The sequence below is a fragment of the Lissotriton helveticus genome, chromosome 2_1 (genome assembly GCF_964261635.1).
Source record: "Lissotriton helveticus chromosome 2_1, aLisHel1.1, whole genome shotgun sequence".
Classification (NCBI taxonomy): domain Eukaryota; kingdom Metazoa; phylum Chordata; class Amphibia; order Caudata; family Salamandridae; genus Lissotriton; species Lissotriton helveticus.
In genome coordinates, this window is record NC_136059.1 from 39,888,726 (window position 1) to 39,909,732 (window position 21,007).

Here is a 21,007-nt window from a genome sequence, read left to right on the forward strand (position 1 = left end):
GTGACAATAAATATTCTTCTGTAGTTACCACGGATATTCACCCAGTTCTTGCCCATCATTGGAGGCCCATCCAGCCAATCACTCTGCAATCATGAATATTCCACCTAGATACTATAGGTTCTCATCCAAGGCTTCTCCATCATTAGTATACTCTAACGTTGGTCACTCTGCTATCATGTGGGTACTCACCTAGCTCCCCCCCCTCTACAGAGAAGTCCTTCTCCAGTATGGCCCACTTCTGCACCCTGTGTGCATGGGATTCCGCCTTCTTGTTCACCCGGTCCAAGCCCTCCTGGATGGCCTTGTAGATTGCTGGGTCCTTAGATCTCACCACCTGCGACACCCGCGTAGCCCTGCTGCCCAGCTGCTGGCAGAACCTGATGGCTTCGGGGGTCAGATCATCCCCGGGCATCAGTGTTTTCGGATCGATGGTACACTGAAAGCAGAAAAACAGCACTATGTAAAGGGGGAGCTTATTCATCATCCTTTGTTTCAAAGTTTATTTTCATAAAGCGTGTCTTACAGAGCAGATAGTCATTCCCTGAGAATATATTAGAGTTCTGCAAACATGTTACAGTGTCAAAATGCTGTGCATTCATGGCACTAGGTGCTATTCTCAGGAAAGAGTCAAAGGGGAAGAAGAGTGAGAAAGGATGGTTTAAGCCAGAAACTGGCACAGAACATCTTGATTTCTAATTGGTATCACAGCTATGAGCATATAACACTGACAGGTTGTCTACTTTGACACTGCACTTCACTTGTTTTATGAACAGTTTATTGTGAAAACGTACGACAGAAAGAAACTAAATCCAAGCACTATTGTGTAAACTAAACTTGCTTTGAAGCAGTTCGTACATATAAAATGTATGCATTTGATGAACAGAGTATGGGGCGGGTGAAAATAGTGTTTTGGGGATGAATTGTTAAGAACAGTATCAATGACTAGCCCAAGACTGCCCCTAATTTGATGAACCTTCTTAGCTTCACAGCAGTGTACATGGGTAATCCCCTCCAACCTATCAGTCATGAGCAGCAGAGACCATATTCTGACTTCCAAGTAGACTTATCAGCATAGACAAGTGTTTTCATACTGATCAACGTGGATGACTTTTGCCTACTTATCTTCATGGTAATCATGGACAGACATACAGTTTGAAATGAAAGAAATCAGTAGAGACGAGCTCTCACTTCTGGCCTTAGCACTGATCATCAAGAATGACTTTCACATCATTAGGCTCTCCCATTGTTTCCTCAGAATCATTTGCATGGGAGAGCTTCATCCTTCTAGCAGACAGGTTTTCAGTAATCAGAATGGATGAGCTCTCCAGTCTTACCTGGATGAGATGAGCACAGACAAGCTTTATAGTGGCTAGCACAGAGAAGTTCTCTTCTCTTATGTTCAGAATGAGCCGCATGAATCGGCTTCCCTCCTCTACTATCAGGATAATCAGCTTAGACAAGTGCTAGCCCACTAGCTGAATAGTAATTAGCATGGACACTCTCCATCCTACCCCCTGAGGAGTAGTCACAATAAACAAGCTGTAAACCTCAGCACAGAGAAGATGTCCCATCTTATCTTCAGAATGATCAGCATGGACACCCTCTGTCCTTCTACCTGAAGAACAAACTACAATGCAAAGCAGACAATGCAAGACCGAGGTCCTGTTGTTTGGGCTAAATCCCCTTCCGGGATGGACTGGAGCTTGGACGAATAATGTTACCCCTGCTGAGGTGGCAAGAAACTTGGGCGTTTTGTTTGATTCACATCTCTCCTGTAACGCGCAGGTTTCATTAGTGGTGAAATCCTGTCAGTGGATTTTTCACCTGCTCAGGAGATGTCTGCTTTTGATTACTCAGGAAGCTCAGGTCACAATGGCTAGGGCTCAGATATTACCACGCCTGGACTACGTTAATGTTTTATACCTGGGGGGCACTAGAGGGCGCACATACGGAATGGCCACCTAACTGCTTGGCTCCCGTTCCCTGTAGCATTGATCCTCCAATAATCCTGACCAACTGGAGAGTTGACTCTCTCAAAAGTAGCTGATTTGGCGCCGTGAAGGATCATCTGCGCTCGGTCCAAATCCCGGACCGCTGAAGGGTACCAGAAGCGAGACAACGGCTTCGCAAGATTTGCCGGCAATATCTCTGAAGCTGGTGTGACGGAGGACTCGGGCACCGGCAGACACGCAAGTCCGGTGCTTGCCACGAGGCGAAGGGCCCCGAGCGCGGGTCCGGCTGCGGAACTCGCTGTGCCCCTGGCGATAGCCCTGGCAGCCGGCCCCTGCCCCTGCGCACAGGGGACCTCTCCGGAGCTCCGACGGGGGATGAAACCTCACACCCGGCAGGAGAACCGAAGCTGGACGGCGACATCCTGTGGAGAGCACAGCACGCGGCGGCGGCCGCTAGAACGTCGCCCCTGCGGACCTAGCCTCCCGTCGGTGGCTCGAAAGTACTGGGCACAGCGGGGTACAGGAATATAATCCCCGTTACCCACGGCGGGGTGGAGGTTTGTTCTGCTCGCGGTCGAGAGCCACGAGGGGTGGTCCCGCTGAGAGGAATCTCCCGCCTTTACCGTAGCCTGTGCGAGGAGTGCTGAGGCGGTGGGGGCCGCGCTGGTGAGATCGCGGAGGGTGTGGATCCCCCACCCCCCCTGGAGATATATCGAGCTTGACCCCCCCAGAGCTGTTGGGGACGCCGGGGGGGCTGTACGGACGGCCACCACCGGCCGCGGTGCTATTTGCGTGGCACTGCTGGGTCGGCCTCTGGCGGTGCTGAGGCCCGTAAAGCTGGAGCGACTGGGGGCCCCTGAGGTGCTGAACGCATAGAGGGGTCGGCCGTAGAGGCACTATCGACGCACAGTGCTTACAACATCTTCACCCCCCGCGCCAGGAAGGGGTCGAAGCCGGGGTCAGCTGAGCCGGGGCCTAGTGGCGCGGACCCTACTGCTGCATCCTCTCCCTCGAAAGAACTGGATATGCACCGCCTGCTTCAGGAGATGCAACAGGACTTTGCTACAGTGGTAGAGAAAGTGGACAGGATGTCCTCCAGGATGGATGCCCTAGTGCATAAAGTAGATCAGCATGAGGAGAGGATAACCGCAACGGAACAACGAATATCGGATAACAACGACCTCACTGCCACTCATACATCTCAACTCGCCCGCATGGACAATCCACTCCGCGTTATAGCACCCAAGAACGAGGACTTGGAAGCCCGTAGCAGATGCAACAACATCCGCGTCACGGGCGTACCGGAGTCCACAGACACTGGCAGGATGGAACTATATGTGGAGAAACTCCTCCGAGCGTCGGTGGGGGAGGATGCCTTCTCACCTCAGTTCATTGTAGAAAGGGCGCATAGGTCTTTGGCCCCCGTCCCGAAACCCGGAATGCCGCCTAGACCAATCATCGCTCGTCTGCTGAATTATCGCGACCGAGACGTCGCTCTGAGAGCAGCTCGGACCAAACAGAACCTGCACTACAATGGCGTCACATTCTCCCTCTATCCTGATTTCACTCCCCTTGTGCAGGAGGAACGACGCAAATTCCTGGCTGTTAAAAAGAAATTAAGAGAGGCCCAGTTGGACTATGCCCTTCTTTACCCGGCGAAGTTGAGGGTGACACACCAGGGCAAGCAGCGATTTTTCACTAATCCGCAAAAAGCAGAGGACTACTTGAAAGCGCTCCGCAAAGCACAGAGGGGAGGACGGGATGCTAATGCGGACCTCGAAGATGACCCACCTCTGGTAGAAGATGACAGTTGATGCGCAGTGTTCCTCACGGACCAGCCTGGTCAGGTTCTGTCCTGTTGGGCTTGCCCTAAAGACAATAACTCAGATGGAGTGAGCATCTTGTTGCAGTATGAGACTAGTTGACTTTTCCAGTGGTAAGATATTACAGGGACCACTATCCCTGCCCTAGCCTCCACCGAGGGTGGTACAGTACGGGAGGTTACCAGAGGGAGAAGTGGCTGTGCGCGGTATGCAACGGTTACCACGCATTTTTTACAACGCGGTACCGTTAGCACGCTACTTTTACCACGCAGGTCACTACAACGAAATGCGCTGGGGGGCGCTCCAGGATAGTAAATACTTTAATTTACTATCCAACTCCTTTCCCTAGAGTCCACGGGGACTGGAGTTGGAATAGTAAATTAAATAATTTACTATCCAGCGCCCCTCCACGCAAGTCGTTGTAACGACTTGCGTGGTAAAAGTAGCGTGGTAACGGTACGCGTTGTAATAGAACGCGTGGTACCGTCATACATCCGCTGTGCGCCCTTGATGTTGATTCCCCTATGATTATACCCCGCTCGTGGACACAAGTTGTGGAAGTTCTGGGGAGATGGGGGGTGGGGAGGTGTGGGGACGGGTGGCTGCTGGCATGATTGGGATGCAGTAGTGGGAGGGGAGTTGAGTTCTTTTGAGGGGGGGGTTTGGTTTGGCGGGGAGGAAGGGCGGCTGGTTGGTCGATGTAATATTTGGTATCACCTAAGAACTGATAACTTTTTAGCATCTACTGTGGCATGTCGCATTTTTCTGACATATTCTATGCTACGGTGGGTCCGGGGTTTGATGCACGATTGAGGTGTTTGTCATGGAACATACGGGGCCTCAACAATGCTAAAAAGTGTCGAAATGTGATTGCATACTTAGATCGCCACCATGTTCAAGTTCCCATGTTGCAGGAAACGCACATATCACCGCAAGCACGCCCTTCCTTTGGATGCAAATGGGCTACTGCCCGTGCCTTCTCCTCTTACTCTACTTATGCGAGAGGAGTTGTTATCCTAATTAAACGCACAGTGCCCTTTCAAGTATGTGGGGAGCTGGCGGACGCAGAAGGCAGCTTCGTCTTACTGTGGGGACGGTTGGGCCGCGACACCATTTCCTTAGTAACTTGTTATGCACCTAACTTGGATATGCCCTTTTTTTTCACCACGCTTTGGGGTAAAATTTTAGACATAGGGTCCCAGCATGTCATTTGGGGAGGGGACTTTAACATAGCACTGGTGCCTCAATTAGATAGGGCGGACAGAGTGACACATTACAAACCCAGGTCCAGGGAAGCTCTCGGAGGCGTGATCTCGGAGGGCGACCTGGTGGACGCCTGGCGCTACCTACACCCTCTCCGCACAGAAGGCACACATTTCACTTCGCTGACAGGCGCGTGGGCACGACTGGACTACTTTTTCACGACTAGAGAGGTCTGTGCAGGGGTGACTCATGTGGTGCATCTTCCGAGGACATACTCTGACCATAGTCCGGTCCTCATGACCCTGCAGGTGCCTGGATGGGACAATCCTAGACCACACTGGAGGTTACAACCAGCGGCCCTACTGGACGCCGTGTTCCGTATTGAACTTGGCGAGGAGATCGCCGCCTTTTTCCCCAGAAATAAGGGTACCGTTGATTCGGTCGAGCACATTTGGGAGGCGTTCAAAGTGACGATCAGGGGACACTGCATATCGAAGTGCTTCGGGGTCTTGCGCGACATCCAACGCACAATCCGCACACTCGATAGTGAACTGAAGGCCTTGGAGGTTCGGATGGTGGAGGGAGATATTACTGACGCCCACGCAGAGTTTAGAGACAAACTGACACAATATGAGGAGGAAGTAAATAGGGAAGCCAAGTTTAAAGGCAAGCACTGGCAGGCGAGAAAATATTGCGAGGGAGACAGACCAGGCAAGGCGCTGGCAATGCTGACGCGTACACCGCACTCCAATAACACGATCCTAGAGGTGATAGCCGACCAGGGACGCATTGTCAGAGACTCCGATGACTTACTTGCCGCTTTCGTTTCTCATTATCGTACACTCTACACCACAGCCACGACCGCTGATGTACCATATGATGACTTTCTGGGTGATATAGCTCTCTGCTGGCTTAGTGATGGTGACAGGGCCTTCCTCGCTGCCCCTTTCGAATTAGATGAAATCCGGGATGCTATTATGTCACTCCAAAATGGGAAGGCACTCGGCCTGGACGGGATACCCGCCGAGTTTTACAAAACATACGTGGACATCATGGCTCCTGTCCTCCGCGAGGTTTTCGAGGAATCTCTAACTGATGGAATCCTCCCCAGTTCAATGCGCGAAGTCGTCATCACTTCATTATTAAAGCCTGGCAAGAACCCCAATGCCTGTGATTCTTATCAGCCACTCTCGCTCCTGAATTGCGATGTTAAAATATTGGCACAGGTGCTGGCTACCAGGCTTTCTCTTTTGATGACCCAGATTGTATTACCTGATCAGTCTGGATTTGTCCCTGGCCGTTCCACCTCCCATAACCTGCGTACTCTGTTCTCCCTACTCCGCACGGTGCACCCTGACCTCCCTGTCGCAGCGACCTTCCTAGACGCCCCTAAGGCCTTCGACTCGGTCGAGTGGCCATACCTGCTCACTGTCCTGGCACGTATGGGATTCCCTAAATTATTCATCTCCTGGGTCCAGTTGCTATATACACAACCCACAGCGAAGGTCCTGTTTAATGGCCGCCTTTCCACCTCAATTGCCATTTCCAGGGGCACCCGACAGGGGTGCCCGTTATCCCCTTTCCTGTTCGCAACAGCCGTTGAACCACTTGCCTGTAGGCTCCGTCAGCTTCATCGTGAAGGGGCGATTCACTGTTTTCAGCGCCAGATTGATGTATCGTTATATGCTGATGATATGACGCTGTTCGTCAAAGACCCGGCATGTAACCTGAATCCCCTACTTAGGGAGTTTGTTGTCTTCGGCAGAATGTCTGGTGTACATATCAATTGGTCCAAGTCACTATTTTACCCGCTCACGGATGCGGTCGCTGACTTCCCCCTGGACTACCCCTTAGAGTGGTGCCGTACAGATCTCCGATACCTGGGTATCCAAGTCTCGCGTGACAAAGACGAAACAATACGCTCCTACTACGGAGTAGCTGTCACTAAACTCACCGCACTGGTGGATCGATGGATCTCCCTTCCCATTTCCATGGCAGGCAGGGCGTCGCTTATCAAAATGGTGGTGCTCCCCTGCTTTCTTTACCTCTTCCTTAATATCCCCTACTATCCGGGCGTCTATTTCTTTAAAACATTGAAGTCGGAACTCTGTCGCTTATTTTGGGGGGGTAAGAGCCCGCGGCTGAAATGGTCCATGCTGATCCAGCCATACGATAAGGGGGGTTTCGATCTCCCCGACTTTGAGGTCTACTATCTGTGTGCTCAGGCACACTATGCCTATCACTGGATGGTCCCCACTTCTTTTATGCCTCAGTTGGCGGTGGAGGACTGGATTGAGAACCCTCTGCCTCTCAATGGCCTCCTCCATTATCCAGTGTCGACCATAACAACACCGTATACTTCCGTCACATGCACTATCGATGCCTGGTGCTGTATGGCTAAAAAGCTGGGCTGCAGCCTGCTGTACTCCCCTCGGATGCCGCTGGCATATCACCCTAAGCTTGAACTCCTGCAGGAACGTGGCTTCCGAGTGGTCTGTGGGAATCTACGAATCACCTGCTGGGGTGATCTCTTCTCCGCAGGCCGCTTTAAAACTGCAGAACTCTTCTTTGCAGCACACAACCGCACCCCGCTTGATGTATTTTACTACCTACGATTGCGCCATGGGATGAGGAACATCCTTCCTGACTTTCCCAGTGAGCCTGAGATCATGACCCCGCTTCACTTCATGCTTTGCTCACAAGATGGCTCGCATCTGGTGTCAGGCATGTATCGCCATGTCAGGGCGTGTGGCCCGATGCCGGAAGCCTCGGCCCGATTACACTGGACTGCTGAACTGGCCATTGACATCACTGACGAACAATGGTTGTACTGTTGTACCCTCACGGCCCGTATATCGGCCAGTAGCAGGCTCACGATGATCCACTACAAATTCTTGCAGCGCTTATACTACACCCCGGTGAAAAAATACAGGTTTCAATTGTCTGATAACGATCGGTGTGAGCGTTGCCGCGCAGAACATGCAGGTTTCTTACATCTTGCCTGGGAGTGCCCCTCTTTTCAGGCCTACTGGCAACAGGTGCATAGCGCCCTAGAATCCATGACTGGGGAATCCATAAATCCAGACCCGTTACTGATGCTTCTGGGACACACACCACACATCCCCAAGACATGCAGGAAATTCTTAGATATTGCATTACTCCTGGCGAAGCGGCGAGTAGCATGTAGATGGGCTCGTAGCAGGGCCCCGAAGTTCAAGGAGTGGCTCGCTGATATGACACATAGTCAGGAGCAACACATAGTCTTTGCTGAATTAGTCCCACTCTCTAGCAGGCTGAACGACATCTGGGGGCCCTTGGTCGGCTATCTTCTGGCCCAGGCAGCTCGAGATGGAAGCTCGGATGGAGGCGATCTCCGGGGTAGCGGTGATGTTCAGACGTAACGTGTCTGTCCACTCGGATAAAACGGTCCTTGGGAGGCTTTAGATTACGATCAATTGCACTGTATGTTAATGTTCACCTTCCTATCAACTGTGACCGGCCACTATCCACTGTTGATACGCTAATGTACTACTGATGATGTCCCCTACATTTCCTTGTGATATGCTGTAGCATGGTTCCCCCTTGATGTATGCTAACACTATGACATTGCCCCTGGTTGACGAACAGATTGCCCCCTATGACATTCCACCGTCGCTATATTCATGCCGTTGCATATTGGTATACTGTAAATGCTGAATGTTTCGGATGCTGCCTTTATTGACTGTAAAACCAAGCCCTTGTATTGTCTTGTTTTCTCTTTGTTGGAAAAAATCAATAAACAGAGTTTCCAAAAAAAAAGAAAGAAAAAAAATGTTTTATACCTGGGTACCCCAGAAATTACACATGGTACAAAATATTGTGATCCGCCTATTGTACATGCTACCGAAGCACTTGTCTGTATCGCTCTCCCACGAGCAGCTCCACTGGCTTGCACTGCATACGTGAATAATGTTTAAAGCTTTAACCTTGACACATCAAGCCCTTCACAACAAGGGCCCTTCATATTTGAATGAGAGGATCAATGTATACAGTCCAGGGAGAGTGTAGCGCTCTAGTCAGGATGGGCTGTTAACAGTACCCCGCTTTAAAAAGCATCTGACAGGAGGCTCCTTCTTTATGGTGCTGGCCGTGAGCATTATGACCCAGTTGCCCAGCCATCTGCGATTACTGATAGAGGAAGCACGTGTTAAAAAAGTATTGAAAACATACCTCTTTACACTTTTAAGGGTGTTGGATTACTGGCTGAGTTCTGTTCCCCTGTTTCTGTCTTTGATGCTGAGTACCGGAACACTCCTGGAGTAGCCGAGCACTATATAAGTAATCTTAATCCATTCATTCAACTAGGGTCACCATAAACAAGCTTTGGCATTCAGTACAGAGATGCTCTTCCATCTTAGTTTCACAGGGATCAGCCTGGACACACTCTATCCTTCTCCCTTCAGAGTGATCATCACAGAGGCTCTCCCGTCTTCTCTTCAGAATGATCAGCATGAATGAGCTCTGCACTCTTTCCTTGATCAGTGTGGAGGGGCCCTATCCTCCTACCTGAGAAGTGATCAGCACAGACAAGCTCTGTTCTCCTGCCTGAGGACTGATCTGCATGAATGAGCTTCAATACATTCCACCCTCATGCCTTCATAGGGGTCAGCACGTACAAACTCTGTCCTCCTACCAGAGGTATCTTAAGGATTATCACAAATGACAAAACTGTTGACTTTTAGAGAGGGGGCGTCCTGGTACACTTTCAATAGGAACCTGTTAAAAGCCCTTGAGGTCCCACAATGCACTTCAGGACTTATACAGGATTGGTCTCCAGCTCATCTGAAGCTCCTTTCAAAACATATGGCCCCAAGAATCAATTATGATAGGGATAAAGAATGCTGTACTCAACTAAAGCATTATAAAATCTTCGCTGGGAAAATAATATTTAAAACACCTCATCCTTACCTACAGTTCCAAGTAGAGCATGGGGCAAGACGTTTTATCCTCCTCTTACGATTGGGCATTCTCCCTTTAGCCACTTTTATAGCGAAGTGGGAAGGCACAAATAATTCTAAAGGCATATATGATCTATGCAAAGGCGGCCAACAAGATCTGCATCATGTTTTATTAATTTCCCCAATCTGAGATTGGTAGAGGCTAGACAACGTTTTATATCGCCTATTCAGTTAAGATACAATGTCAGGTCAACTCAAGATCTAAATATGCTGTGTAACTATCCCTCAAATGAATTTGTATGTTATCAATTGTTTACATTTAAAAAAAAATGTGATGTTGTTTTAAAAAACTTTGAGTATTTCTATTAACTGTATGTTGTATAAATAGATGTAATCAATCACTTTTAATTAGAAATTCAATGGTTTTATCTAAGTTCCAAGAATAATAATTTTGAAATATCTGTATTTGTTGATCTCTTGTGAGGTCTGAATCAAATAAAATTTTGTTTTGATTGACAATCGATAACCTCCCTCCTCCTACCTTAAGAATGATCATCATGGACAAACTCTATCTGCTACCTTCTAGCCCCCACCAGGTCCTTCTCTCTCATATATTCACGTTCTTTGGCAGTGATAACCCTGAACATCTTCATCTTTGGAGTTATTAGACTACACACATCCTCTCTCACTCATCTTTAGAGTGATTGGACTTCACATATCCCACTGACCACATCAGGTCAGTGAGCAGTCTTGACAGTCTGACTCCTCCAATCCGGTATCCTCCAGGGTGAACAGCATGCTAAAACTCTCCCATGTTAAAACAACTCCCCCCAATTTTCTTTCTGAACGATCAGCATGGATGAGCTTTCCCGTAACACTTCAAGGATGATCAGCACAAACGAACCTCCGCTTTGCGAGTTGAGTAATTAACATGCCCAAGTTATATCATAGTACGGTTGAACTGATCCGCACGAACAAATTCATCCCTTTTTTCAGAGTAATCAGCATGGATCGTCCCTCTCCTTTTCACTGCAGTGAGTGAACAAACTCTGCTATCTCATGATCTTAGCAATCAGCATTGATGTGTTGTCCCACCTCATTTTTACAGTGATCCCTCAAAACTTCACAATGATCATCATGGGTGCTGTTGTCCATCTTTACTTCATAATTGTCTGCATGCGCACCTTCTCCTTTCCCTTCACCGTAATCAGCATGGCCAAATTTCACGTCTACCTACAAACTGATCATTTGCAGCGGGCTTCTCAATTCCTGCCTATGAAATGATCAGCATGGACAAAATCTCTTGTTTCTCCTTTGAACTGACCAGCAAAGGCCTGTTTTTTTCTTCTTGATCTTTGAGGAGGTCAGCATGCACAATGTATTCCCTCCAATCTTCACAGTTATTAGAAAGGACAACTTCTTCCCCTTTTTTTTCAGAGTGATCACCACGCGCGAGCTCCCACCTCCACCTGTAGACTGTTCAGCGTAGGCGTGCTCTCCTTACCTTCAGAGCCATCAGAACGAGCGAGCTCCCACCTCTACCTGTAGACTGTTCAGCATAGGCGTGCTCTCCTTACCTTCAGAGCCATCAGCACGAGCGAGCTCCCACCTCCACCTGTAGACTGTTCAGCATAGGCGTGCTCTCCTTACCTTCAGAGCCATCAGAACGAGCGAGCTCCCACCTCCACCTGTAGACTACAGCATAGGCGTGCTCTCCTTACCTTCAGAGCCATCAGAACGAGCGAGCTCCCACCTCCACCTGTAGACTACAGCATAGGCGTGCTCTCCTTACCTTCAGAGTGATCAGCATAGACAAGAACCTCCTCTTGTCACCTACTAATATGGCGTAACTGATGATGGGCACCTCCTTTTTTAAATCGCTCTCAATTGGAATAGGGGGAAAGTTCTTGCCTCCTGATGTGATAACCAGTTCTGCAATCAACCAGAGAAAAACACCAATCATATATTGTCTAAACCAAAAACAAAAAGGATCCGAAACCGGTTGAGAAATAGTGTGAAACATAAAAGGAACCGAGAGCCAACTCCGTCTTTGACCCCTATTTGTTTGCATAATAATTTTACTACTGAATGCATATTTTCCATGAGGCTATGCACACTTGACAGTTCCCTCTTGCAGCCTTGTTATCAGACACTACAACCAGAATCAAAGACGTGGCATGCAAGAACTCAGGCTGCATGCTTTTGGGAAATGTCAATTTTAGATTTGATGGTTCCAAGTTGAGAATTGTAATATAAAGCTGTGCTTCTGTAGCAGTGAAGTGGTTTCTCAATCATGACTTTGGGTTCATCCTGTTAAAGCATGTTAGACCCCTCCCCTGCTACTCCCAGGGTTCTTTATTCTGCATGCTCTCTGGTGGCACCTGCATGTACGCTATGGTTAGCGCCAGGGTGGCATGGGAGGCAGCATGACCGGTGAATGACCTGAGTGCAAGCCAGCACTCTGGGATATAAATAAGTGATATTCTTTCAAGTGACCGTGGACATAGATGCTGCCTTGCTGATCACCATTCCTGGGATACTATAGCGATTTGCTGGTTTGTGTCTGCAATACACATGTTTTTCGCTTACACAGGGGGCCACTGATAGGAGCGTCTGGGCTTGGGGCTGGTGTAGTACCTGTGGCCAGAACTGGTCCTGCTTTTTACTAGTTATACACCGTCGACCCCAGTTGCTCTGTATGGATCTCCTCAGGAAAGAAGATCCTTGAAATGAAAGAACACATCCACAGTGGGGCTTGGACTTCACGCGGTATATAGGTTCCTTCAGTAGGACCACTGCAGCAACGAAGTAGGTGAGCTATTCTTGTTGCTTCCATGTTTTAGCTGCAACGAGAAATGAGTTCTGAAACCTATTGTATTGCACTTTCTGGTTTCTATGGATTATCCTGATACAGGTTTTTTGAGGCTTAAAGCATGTTTGTGATTTTGGGATTAGGGTACTTCTTTAAGGTATTGGGACCACTCAACGCTTTTTTTTTTGTTTTTTTTTTTCAAAGATATTTTTATTGATTATCGAAAATAACTCATGGCACAGTCCGCCCAATTCCCACATAGGGGTGACTCGATCATCAGCCTATAGGAAGGAGCCCAAGGATCTAGGTCTAATTTTCCCCTTCCCAATGTACATATGCCTCGTCAGGTTACAGTTCCAAAGGATTAATAGGTGCACCAGCAAGTCTCTCTCAGCAACAATGTCAATAGAAGAGTTCTGGGCTTCTACGGTCCTAGTGAGGAGTCTGCGCATAAATGGGTTTTCATGGGATAGAGGCAATTGCTTCCAAGAAGCTAGGGATCACCCCTTGGGCTCAACGTTTTTGGGTTCTGTGGTCCTGAGACTTTGGGTTTTGGGATCAATGCACAAGATAATAATATTGGGAAGGTTTCCCTGTTTTTTGTCTGGTGGGTTAATGGTCTTGGAATAATTCTCAGTAATGCTCTTCTACGTTAGATGGGAAAGGAGCATACGCCTTATTTCATTTTACTTCCATCTGTCTATAAACTAATCTCTAAGGTACATGTCTGATATAAATTCCAATGACTAAAACTCAATTGAATTCCTTTCTCAACACAGTGCCTTACCTTCCGCCAGCGGGGGAGTGCCGGTCAAGGAGGAAGGTTGCAGTAGCTGGGAACCCCAATGATCATTTGCATTAATGGTTAGTCCAAAGTCAGACAGAACATGTCTATGATTGTTGAACATATTAAACAGGGGCCTGTTTTCTTGTGAGTTAAAAAAAACATTGCTCAAGTGGCACTGCTCTTTATTATGATGATGCTCTTATCTTTTACCTGGAATTAGTGCTTAATGGGTATTGGAAAACATCTCGGCTCCACCCCTTTTGAGGGCCTTGTTTGAGATTAATGTCAGTAGAAAAAGAGATGCTGCAAAGAGGTCGTATGGCTGGTAAAACAAGGTGGAAGATTTCCTTCATGCTACATACAACTGCTGTGTGTAGGAACATCCCTCTACTACAGCCATCATCTGCCCTGCCCTCCTCCAAGTTGGCTATTTTAGAATTTTACATTACATTAGTGATTAAATATTACTGCCCAACTCTGCCAGACATTATTAACTAATGACAAAGGTAGGATTTGCAATAAATAGCTGATAACTCCTGGAAGCATAAATGTTAACACAACTACTACCTCCAATCCTCTGAAGCTTACCCCAGAGCATGAACAAATGCCACTCATCTGGTCAGCGTACTGATCTGCGCCTGGCGTTCACAGCAGAATCCAGGTATATAAATGGTTCAACGGATGAGACCCCAAAGACTATAAGACAATGAACAACCAGGGCCGGACTGGGAACTGAAAGCAGCCTTGGCAAATTTTGCCAGACCAGCCCCCACCCGGCGCGTAGCGAGCAGGCGCAGGGTGCGTGTCTGACCTTTACTTGGGAGGGGACTTTGGGGGTTCTTCCCTCACGGAAATTTTGGAAAAAGACAGACCAAAATGGTGAATTTTACAGCACATTTTTTCATTACATCTTCAATTGTATCAACTTTCAAAGCACAGTAAATCGTAGATGATGACCTTAAAGAGCACCAGGTTACCCACTCAGTCATATGTACCCATAGACGTTCTTACAGAGAGCACCTAAAATAGACATGAGTAGTGAATCAGAGAGAACAAAGTGAAAGCGAGGCCAGCCCCCATATGATGTGTAGCGAGCAAGCACAGTGAGCAATCACTACTAGGGGGAGTTTGGGGGGTACAGCCATCAAATACATTTTGGAGACAGAAAGGCCAAAACAAAGCAAAAATAAAGTGGCCCTCATTAGTGAATGAAAGACCTAAAACTGTGCCCACATTTGCTCTTTGGAGCAGTTTTGAACTTGTAAAGACATGCTGCACAGGTGCTCTAGAAGGTATGCGAGAATGCATGCATTTGTGCTTGCTGCTGGTAATGTTTGTGGTAATATGAGGAAAATTAACAGGAAAAGCCGTCCAACCAGACCCTAAAACATAACCACAAAGTGCCAAAAAATGGTTCACACAATGACCTGTCAGGCCTGCCTTCTGCAGCTGCAGAGGGCCACACAGGCCAGTACGACCATGGAGGGTCCTGTAGATTCACCTCCTTTTGCCCTGGTCTGTAGCTAATGGAAGAGAGGAGAGTGAGCTCTGTGCATGGCATTTTTTTATTTCCAGGTCTGTTTTTGGCGCACAGCCAACTCAGAGCCTTCCTTAGTAGACATACAAAGCCATGGGCTGCTTGGCTGTGCACTTGTTCTGTGCCACTCGGGAAGCAACCTTCACTTCGCATCTTTTACTTCGCAGGTGCTTTACTTAGCATTTATTAGTACGCATTGTCTTTTACTTCGCATGTTTTTAATTAGCATGCCTTTACTTCGCAATGTTGTTTACTATGCGTTATTTTATTTCGTTTTTTCAAATTAATGTTAAAGATGTAAAATTATTTATGGTTGAAGGTGAAGAGAGGGACCACGAGGAGAGAGAGGTAAGTGGGGCAGTGTAGTTAGGGTAGTGTTGTAGTGTATGTGTAGTGTAGGGTGTAGTGTTTAAGGGTTTAGGGTAGTGTTGTAGTGTATGTGTAGTGTAGGATGTAGTGTTTAAGGGTTTAGGGTAGTGTTGTAGTGTATGTGTAGTGTAGGGTGTAGTGTTTATGGGTTTAGGGTAGTGTTGTAGTGTATGTGTAGTGTAGGGTGTAGTGTTTAAGGGTTTAGGGTAGTGTTGTAGTGTATGTGTAGTGTAGGGTGTAGTGTTTAAGGGTTTAGGGTAGTGTTGTAGTGTATGTGTAGTGTAGGGTGTAGTGTTTAAGGGTTTAGGGTAGTGTTGTAGTGTATGTGTAGTGTAGGGTGTAGTGTTTAAGGGTTTAGGGTAGTGTTGTAGTGTATGTGTAGTGTAGGGTGTAGTGTTTAAGGGTTTAGGGTAGTGTTGTAGTGTATGTGTAGTGTAGGGTGTAGTGTTTAAGGGTTTAGGGTAGTGTTGTAGTGTAGGGTGTAGTGTTTAAGGGTTTAGGGTAGTGTTGTAGTGTATGTGTAGGGTAGTGTTTTAGGGTTTAGGGTAGTGTTGTAGTGTATGTGTAGTGTAGGGTGTAGTGTTTAAGGGTTTAGGGTAGTGTTGTAGTGTATGTGTAGGGTAGTGTTTTAGGGTTTAGGGTAGTGTTGTAGTGTATGTGTAGTGTAGGGTGTAGTGTTTAAGGGTTTAGCGTAGTGTTGTAGTGTATGTGTAGTGTAGGGTGTAGTGTTTAAGGGTTTAGGGTAGTGTTGTAGTGTATGTGTAGGGTAGTGTTTTAGGGTTTAGGGTAGTGTTGTAGTGTATGTGTAGTGTAGGGTGTAGTGTTTAGGGTAGTGTTGTAGTGTATGTGTAGGGTAGTGTTTTAGGGTTTAGGGTAGTGTTGTAGTGTATGTGTAGTGTAGGGTGTAGTGTTTAAGGGTTTAGGGTAGTGTTATAGTGTATGTGTAGGGTAGTGTTTTAGGGTTTAGGGTAGTGTTGTAGTGTATGTGTAGTGTAGGGGGTTGTGTTGTAGTGTATGTGTAGTGTTTTAGGGTGTAGGGTAGTGGTGTATTGTATGTGTAGTGTAGGGGGTAATGTATTAGGGTTTAGGGTAGTGTTGTAGTGTATCAGTAGTGTAGGGGGTAGTTTGTAAAGGGTTTTAGGGTAGTGCTGTAGTTAACCGATATTTTTTAAATTAATTACCCACCCAAATCCCCTATTTAAATGCCATCCCGTCCCAGTGGTTAGGTTACAAATAAAAAAATAAAAACAGTTTGTACGCGTAGTAAAAACATGCGAAGTAAGGTACCGCTAAGAAAAGTAAATTCTAATGTTATTACTAATTTTGCGAAGTAATGACATGCGTACTAAAAAAATGCAAAGTAAATGCTTTTGCGAAGTAAAAACCGCGAAGTAAAAGCATGCTATGTAAATGCATGCTAAGTAACATCATACAATTGTGCAACTCCTGATTAGCAAATGTATTCCCACTGTGAGAAGTGGGGTTAACTCTCCAGGCCCAGAACTTCAGTTTGGTATTCCACAACAGGACACTGACACACAGGCCCCATCATTCTGCCTGCAATAGAGCATCTTCAGGGTCTGTTCCTCTGGCCTCAAAAGCAGCATTCCTGATCAGGCGCCAAGAGGTGCACAAACAGCACTGTGCTGCCGGCAGATCAACACCCTGACAACTTAATTTGCGTGCTGCTTGCACTCTACTCAGCTAATGTTGTGATCACAAATACAGAAGAGTAAACACTGCAGGACTGCCACGCAGGCCCGGGCGCCAGAATCGTAAAGAAAGGAACAGTAGTAGTCGAGCAAAGATCAGCAGCCAATGCAGTAGCCCGACCCCCAAACCCTCACCTTTCTCTCCTCCCTCACCCCAGGCATTTTCGAGCGGCCATCACACCGTGACTGACTGTTAAGCTTCGACAAGCATAGTAAGGGGGTTAGCTGTTCTCTAACAATGCACAATTGGTCCAATACCACTGTCAATCGGTGCAGTATACGAATAAGCATACATATGAGGTGTTGACTTTTCCGCAAAGACACATGTTAAGCTTTCACCTCAATACTCCCTGTTTGGTTGACAAAAGGTATGTCAATTATTGCCTGCAAGCTGCAACCAGCTACCATCACGGCCCACGACGGTGCGAAACTCAAGTCACCACCTTGCTCCGCCCTGCTCACAAATCCACTGCGCAGAACCACCAGGTCAGGACCTACCTTTTGCTTTTAATCCGAGCCCAGTTGCGACGCCCGCTCAGTGGCATGATGATTGATTGCAAAGTGACTGGATGGACACTAGACTCACCTGCGGCCGCAGACAGGGGGGCTAGAAATAATTCAATTATGGGGTGCCTCTCTGTCTCAGTCATCTCTCTGGGATGCCTCCTAGACCTCGCCTCACCAGTAATAAGCACCTTTATTGCGCGATCCCCAATGCGCATGATCATCAGACACCAGCCCCGCCCTAAGGGTGAAGAGTAAGACCGGGCAGACGCGTCTGCGGCCACATCTGCGCGCTGCGCGTGGCACCTCCTGAATCTGACATCATTTATTTATTTATTTATTCGAAGAGTTTTACATAGCGTTGTCTAGACCCAGAGGTATCAGAGCACTTTACCTGAGCAACAGCGAGTTTCAAGTTACAAACAATTAAGCATTTGTTACACAGTGTTACAGAGTAAAACACAAGTTACTAACTAGAGAATAACAAATAAAGATACATAATGAAGCAACGTTACACAGTAGTATGGAAAAATTAGAGCATGGCGTAACAGAGACAAAACATCCTAAGGGGCAAAGAAGGTAATGGGGAAAAGTAAAAAGGGGTAAGGAAAGCAGATCAGGACAGGAAAATGAAAGTTAAAGATAAACAAACAGGTATTGGGACTAGAAATCTCAACAACCCAGGATTAGGAGACAGTAAAAGGTGAGAGGAGTGTAGGAGACTGGTGGGGGGTGTTAGAGGTTAAGGTCAGTCAGACGAAAACGTGGAGCAGTCCAGCGGCGAAGGCCGCCCAGGTGGAGTCCAGCGGGAAAGAGAAACGGGCAAAGGTCGCTAAGATCGCAGATCCAGGTCATGGGCACAGATAGAAGATAATCCCAAAATGGCGGGGTACACATAAATCCAAGTCCATAACCAAGAGAGCTGAATTCCACGGAGTGGAGATGGAAGGGGGATGAAGCCAGAGTATGAGGAGGGAGGAGGGCTGGAGATTACCGACACACAAACAGGCCGTCCGTGTGTACAGGGACTGGGCATCGGGGGCAGCAGTGTTATCTTTCCATATGCCGCAGGTCAGAGGAAGTCTGTTCGGGCACCAAGCTGCAGTCCCAGAGAAAGGGAGGCAGCAGCAGGAATCAGGAGGGTGCGCCTCACCAGGCTCGGAAGGAAGAACATACGCTCAAGGGCACTGTGCCGCAGTGCCGTAATTATCACCACCGCTACACCCCCGAATTTGGAAAAAAACAAGACTCGCGCGTCCCAGTTGTTGTGTCCTGCTGGACACATTCTAGTTGATCAGCGTGTAATCCTACACTAAACACCCACCCACCACTGATGTCACGAGGCACGTGACACAGATAATAAAAGGAGCCGAGCGCACGTGCTCTAGGCTCATTAACCAGCTAGCACTCGGTGTCTGTGTCGCAGTTATTACCATCATGCGGGCCTAGGGCCCCAACACAACAATGGCGACGAGGGGTGGTGGCTGAGCCCAGCCTGCCACAGCCATTTTCGTCATGGGTGGAGGGGGAGAGAGCAGAAGGGCGACATCGTGCCCCTCCCCTCCCCCAGAATCGACGCCAGCCTGCGGAGTGGCCCGCGGGGCGTGAGCTGAGCCCCGGGCCTGAAAAAACAAGGAGAGAGTGTCCGGGAGCCCGGGCGCTGCAGTGCTGCAGGAGTGCCCACGGAGACACAGCGGACCGACCGGAGCCCACCCGCGTCGGCCGCAACTGAGTCCCACCGCGTGGAGACTGACGCGGTGCCCACCCGCAAGGCAGGAAGGCCCAGAGGTGAGCCCAAGCGCTGATAAGGCCCTCGGGGTCGCGCAAGCCTGAAGCGACCCCCAGTGACACTGTGAGGAGAAGCGGAGCCCACCCGCATCATCGTGTGCCTCTTAGCGCCCACTGGCTGAGCAAGGCCAGCGGAGCCCACCCGTGGCCTGCCTGCAGCGACCCCGACCCCTGCCGCGCAGCGTATGACTGAAGCTGTGGCGGGGGTGAAAGTGCCAGCAGTGTAAGGAGAGCTGCCGAGTACTGGCCACACCAAGCGGAGGCCCACCCGCGACTGCCGGGAGAGACGCTGCCCAGCCGGGTAAAGAGAAGCAGTGAGCGATCGACAGTGTGTGGAGTGCTGCCGGGCGCTGTGAAATACTGCGGAGCCCACCCGCACATCAGAAGAGGCCGACGGCTGCGAGTCCCCACCTCGCAGAAAGAGGACCAGTGTGCAGAGTGAAACCGCGGCGGCGCTAATCCCCCCCGCCCCGGGCAGCGCGTGAGTGATGAAGCTGCTGCCGGGGGGGGAGGAGAGAGGGAAAGTGCAGAGGAGACAAAGTGCGACCGGCAGCGTGGGAAGAGCTGCCGGGCGCTAGTGCAAAAATGCGTAACTCACCCGCATAGTAAAGTGAAGCCCTGCAGCCATCTCCGGACACATCGCCCAGCACACACCCCCCCGCACGCGCGAGGAATGCAGAAGGTTGCCGCGGGCAGGGAGGGCGAAGAGAAGTGAAAGCAGAATGGTCGCCGGCAACAGAAGTATGCCCCCACCTCCTGGTTCCCCGGCAAAAGAAAAGCGAAGCCTACAAGCGGCTAGCGCCGCCAACACTGGAAGATGACTGTAAATGCAGCGCTGCAAGCTGCATACTGCCCCCAACTAGAAAAAAAAAAAAATAATAATAAAGATGAGACTTACCTGGGTCAGCAGTGGCTCCAGCCCCCTCCTGCACACTCCGTAGCACCAGCAGGTCCTGCAAGCCCGGGACTCCAAGCAAAAAGAAAAACAAAACAAACAGGAGAGAAAGTCAAGGTAGATGTAAGCTACTGCTGAAGGGAACCCATAGCCTACACTGCCATCTAGCGGATACTGGGGAGCATTGCACCAAAAGAAGCCAATGAAGCAAACAAGAACAAGACAAGCCAAGGGAAAGCCTACAGAGGAAAAGCAAACCTGCAGCGACGCGGACTAAGACGGAGACCCATCATCACTGCTGAAGTGATGCCTGGTGGCCACAGGTGCTCACCGCAACAGCAGGAGAGACAACATCACCACGCTGGACAGCGGGGGAGATTCACAATGTCTACCGCAAGCAGCATGGTTCAAAAGCAACCGGTGGAAGAGCGCAAGTGTGCCCCGGACGCTGACGGGTACAGGACAGCGCCTGAAAGTAAGCGAGCCACACCTCAAATACTAGAAGAAGTACGCGGCAAGTACCCAAGTGTTTGAAGAAGCAGAAGCGCAGCACGCACGTGGCATAGAGCGACAACGCCAGAGAAGATAAAGAAACGCAAGGAACAAAGCGACACTGAAGATGTACCACGACGGTACGAAGTGAAGCACAAACTTGCAACTGCCATGCACAATGACGTGCAATGAAAGA

The 21,007-nt window shown here is 48.8% G+C and overlaps 1 protein-coding gene across 1 annotated transcript in view; it reads right to left on the reverse strand.

Moving 5' to 3' along the window:
• The window catches only part of LOC144820052 (long-chain-fatty-acid--CoA ligase ACSBG2-like), a 452,754-nt gene that overhangs the window by 39,678 nt on the left and 392,069 nt on the right, over nt 1-21,007 (reverse strand). The window contains exons 11-12 of the mRNA XM_078677706.1: nt 11,708-11,847; nt 190-436 (exon numbers count right to left, since the gene is read on the reverse strand). Coding sequence (XP_078533832.1) covers nt 190-436; nt 11,708-11,847 — 387 coding nt within the window. The remainder of the gene's footprint in view (nt 1-189; nt 437-11,707; nt 11,848-21,007) is intronic.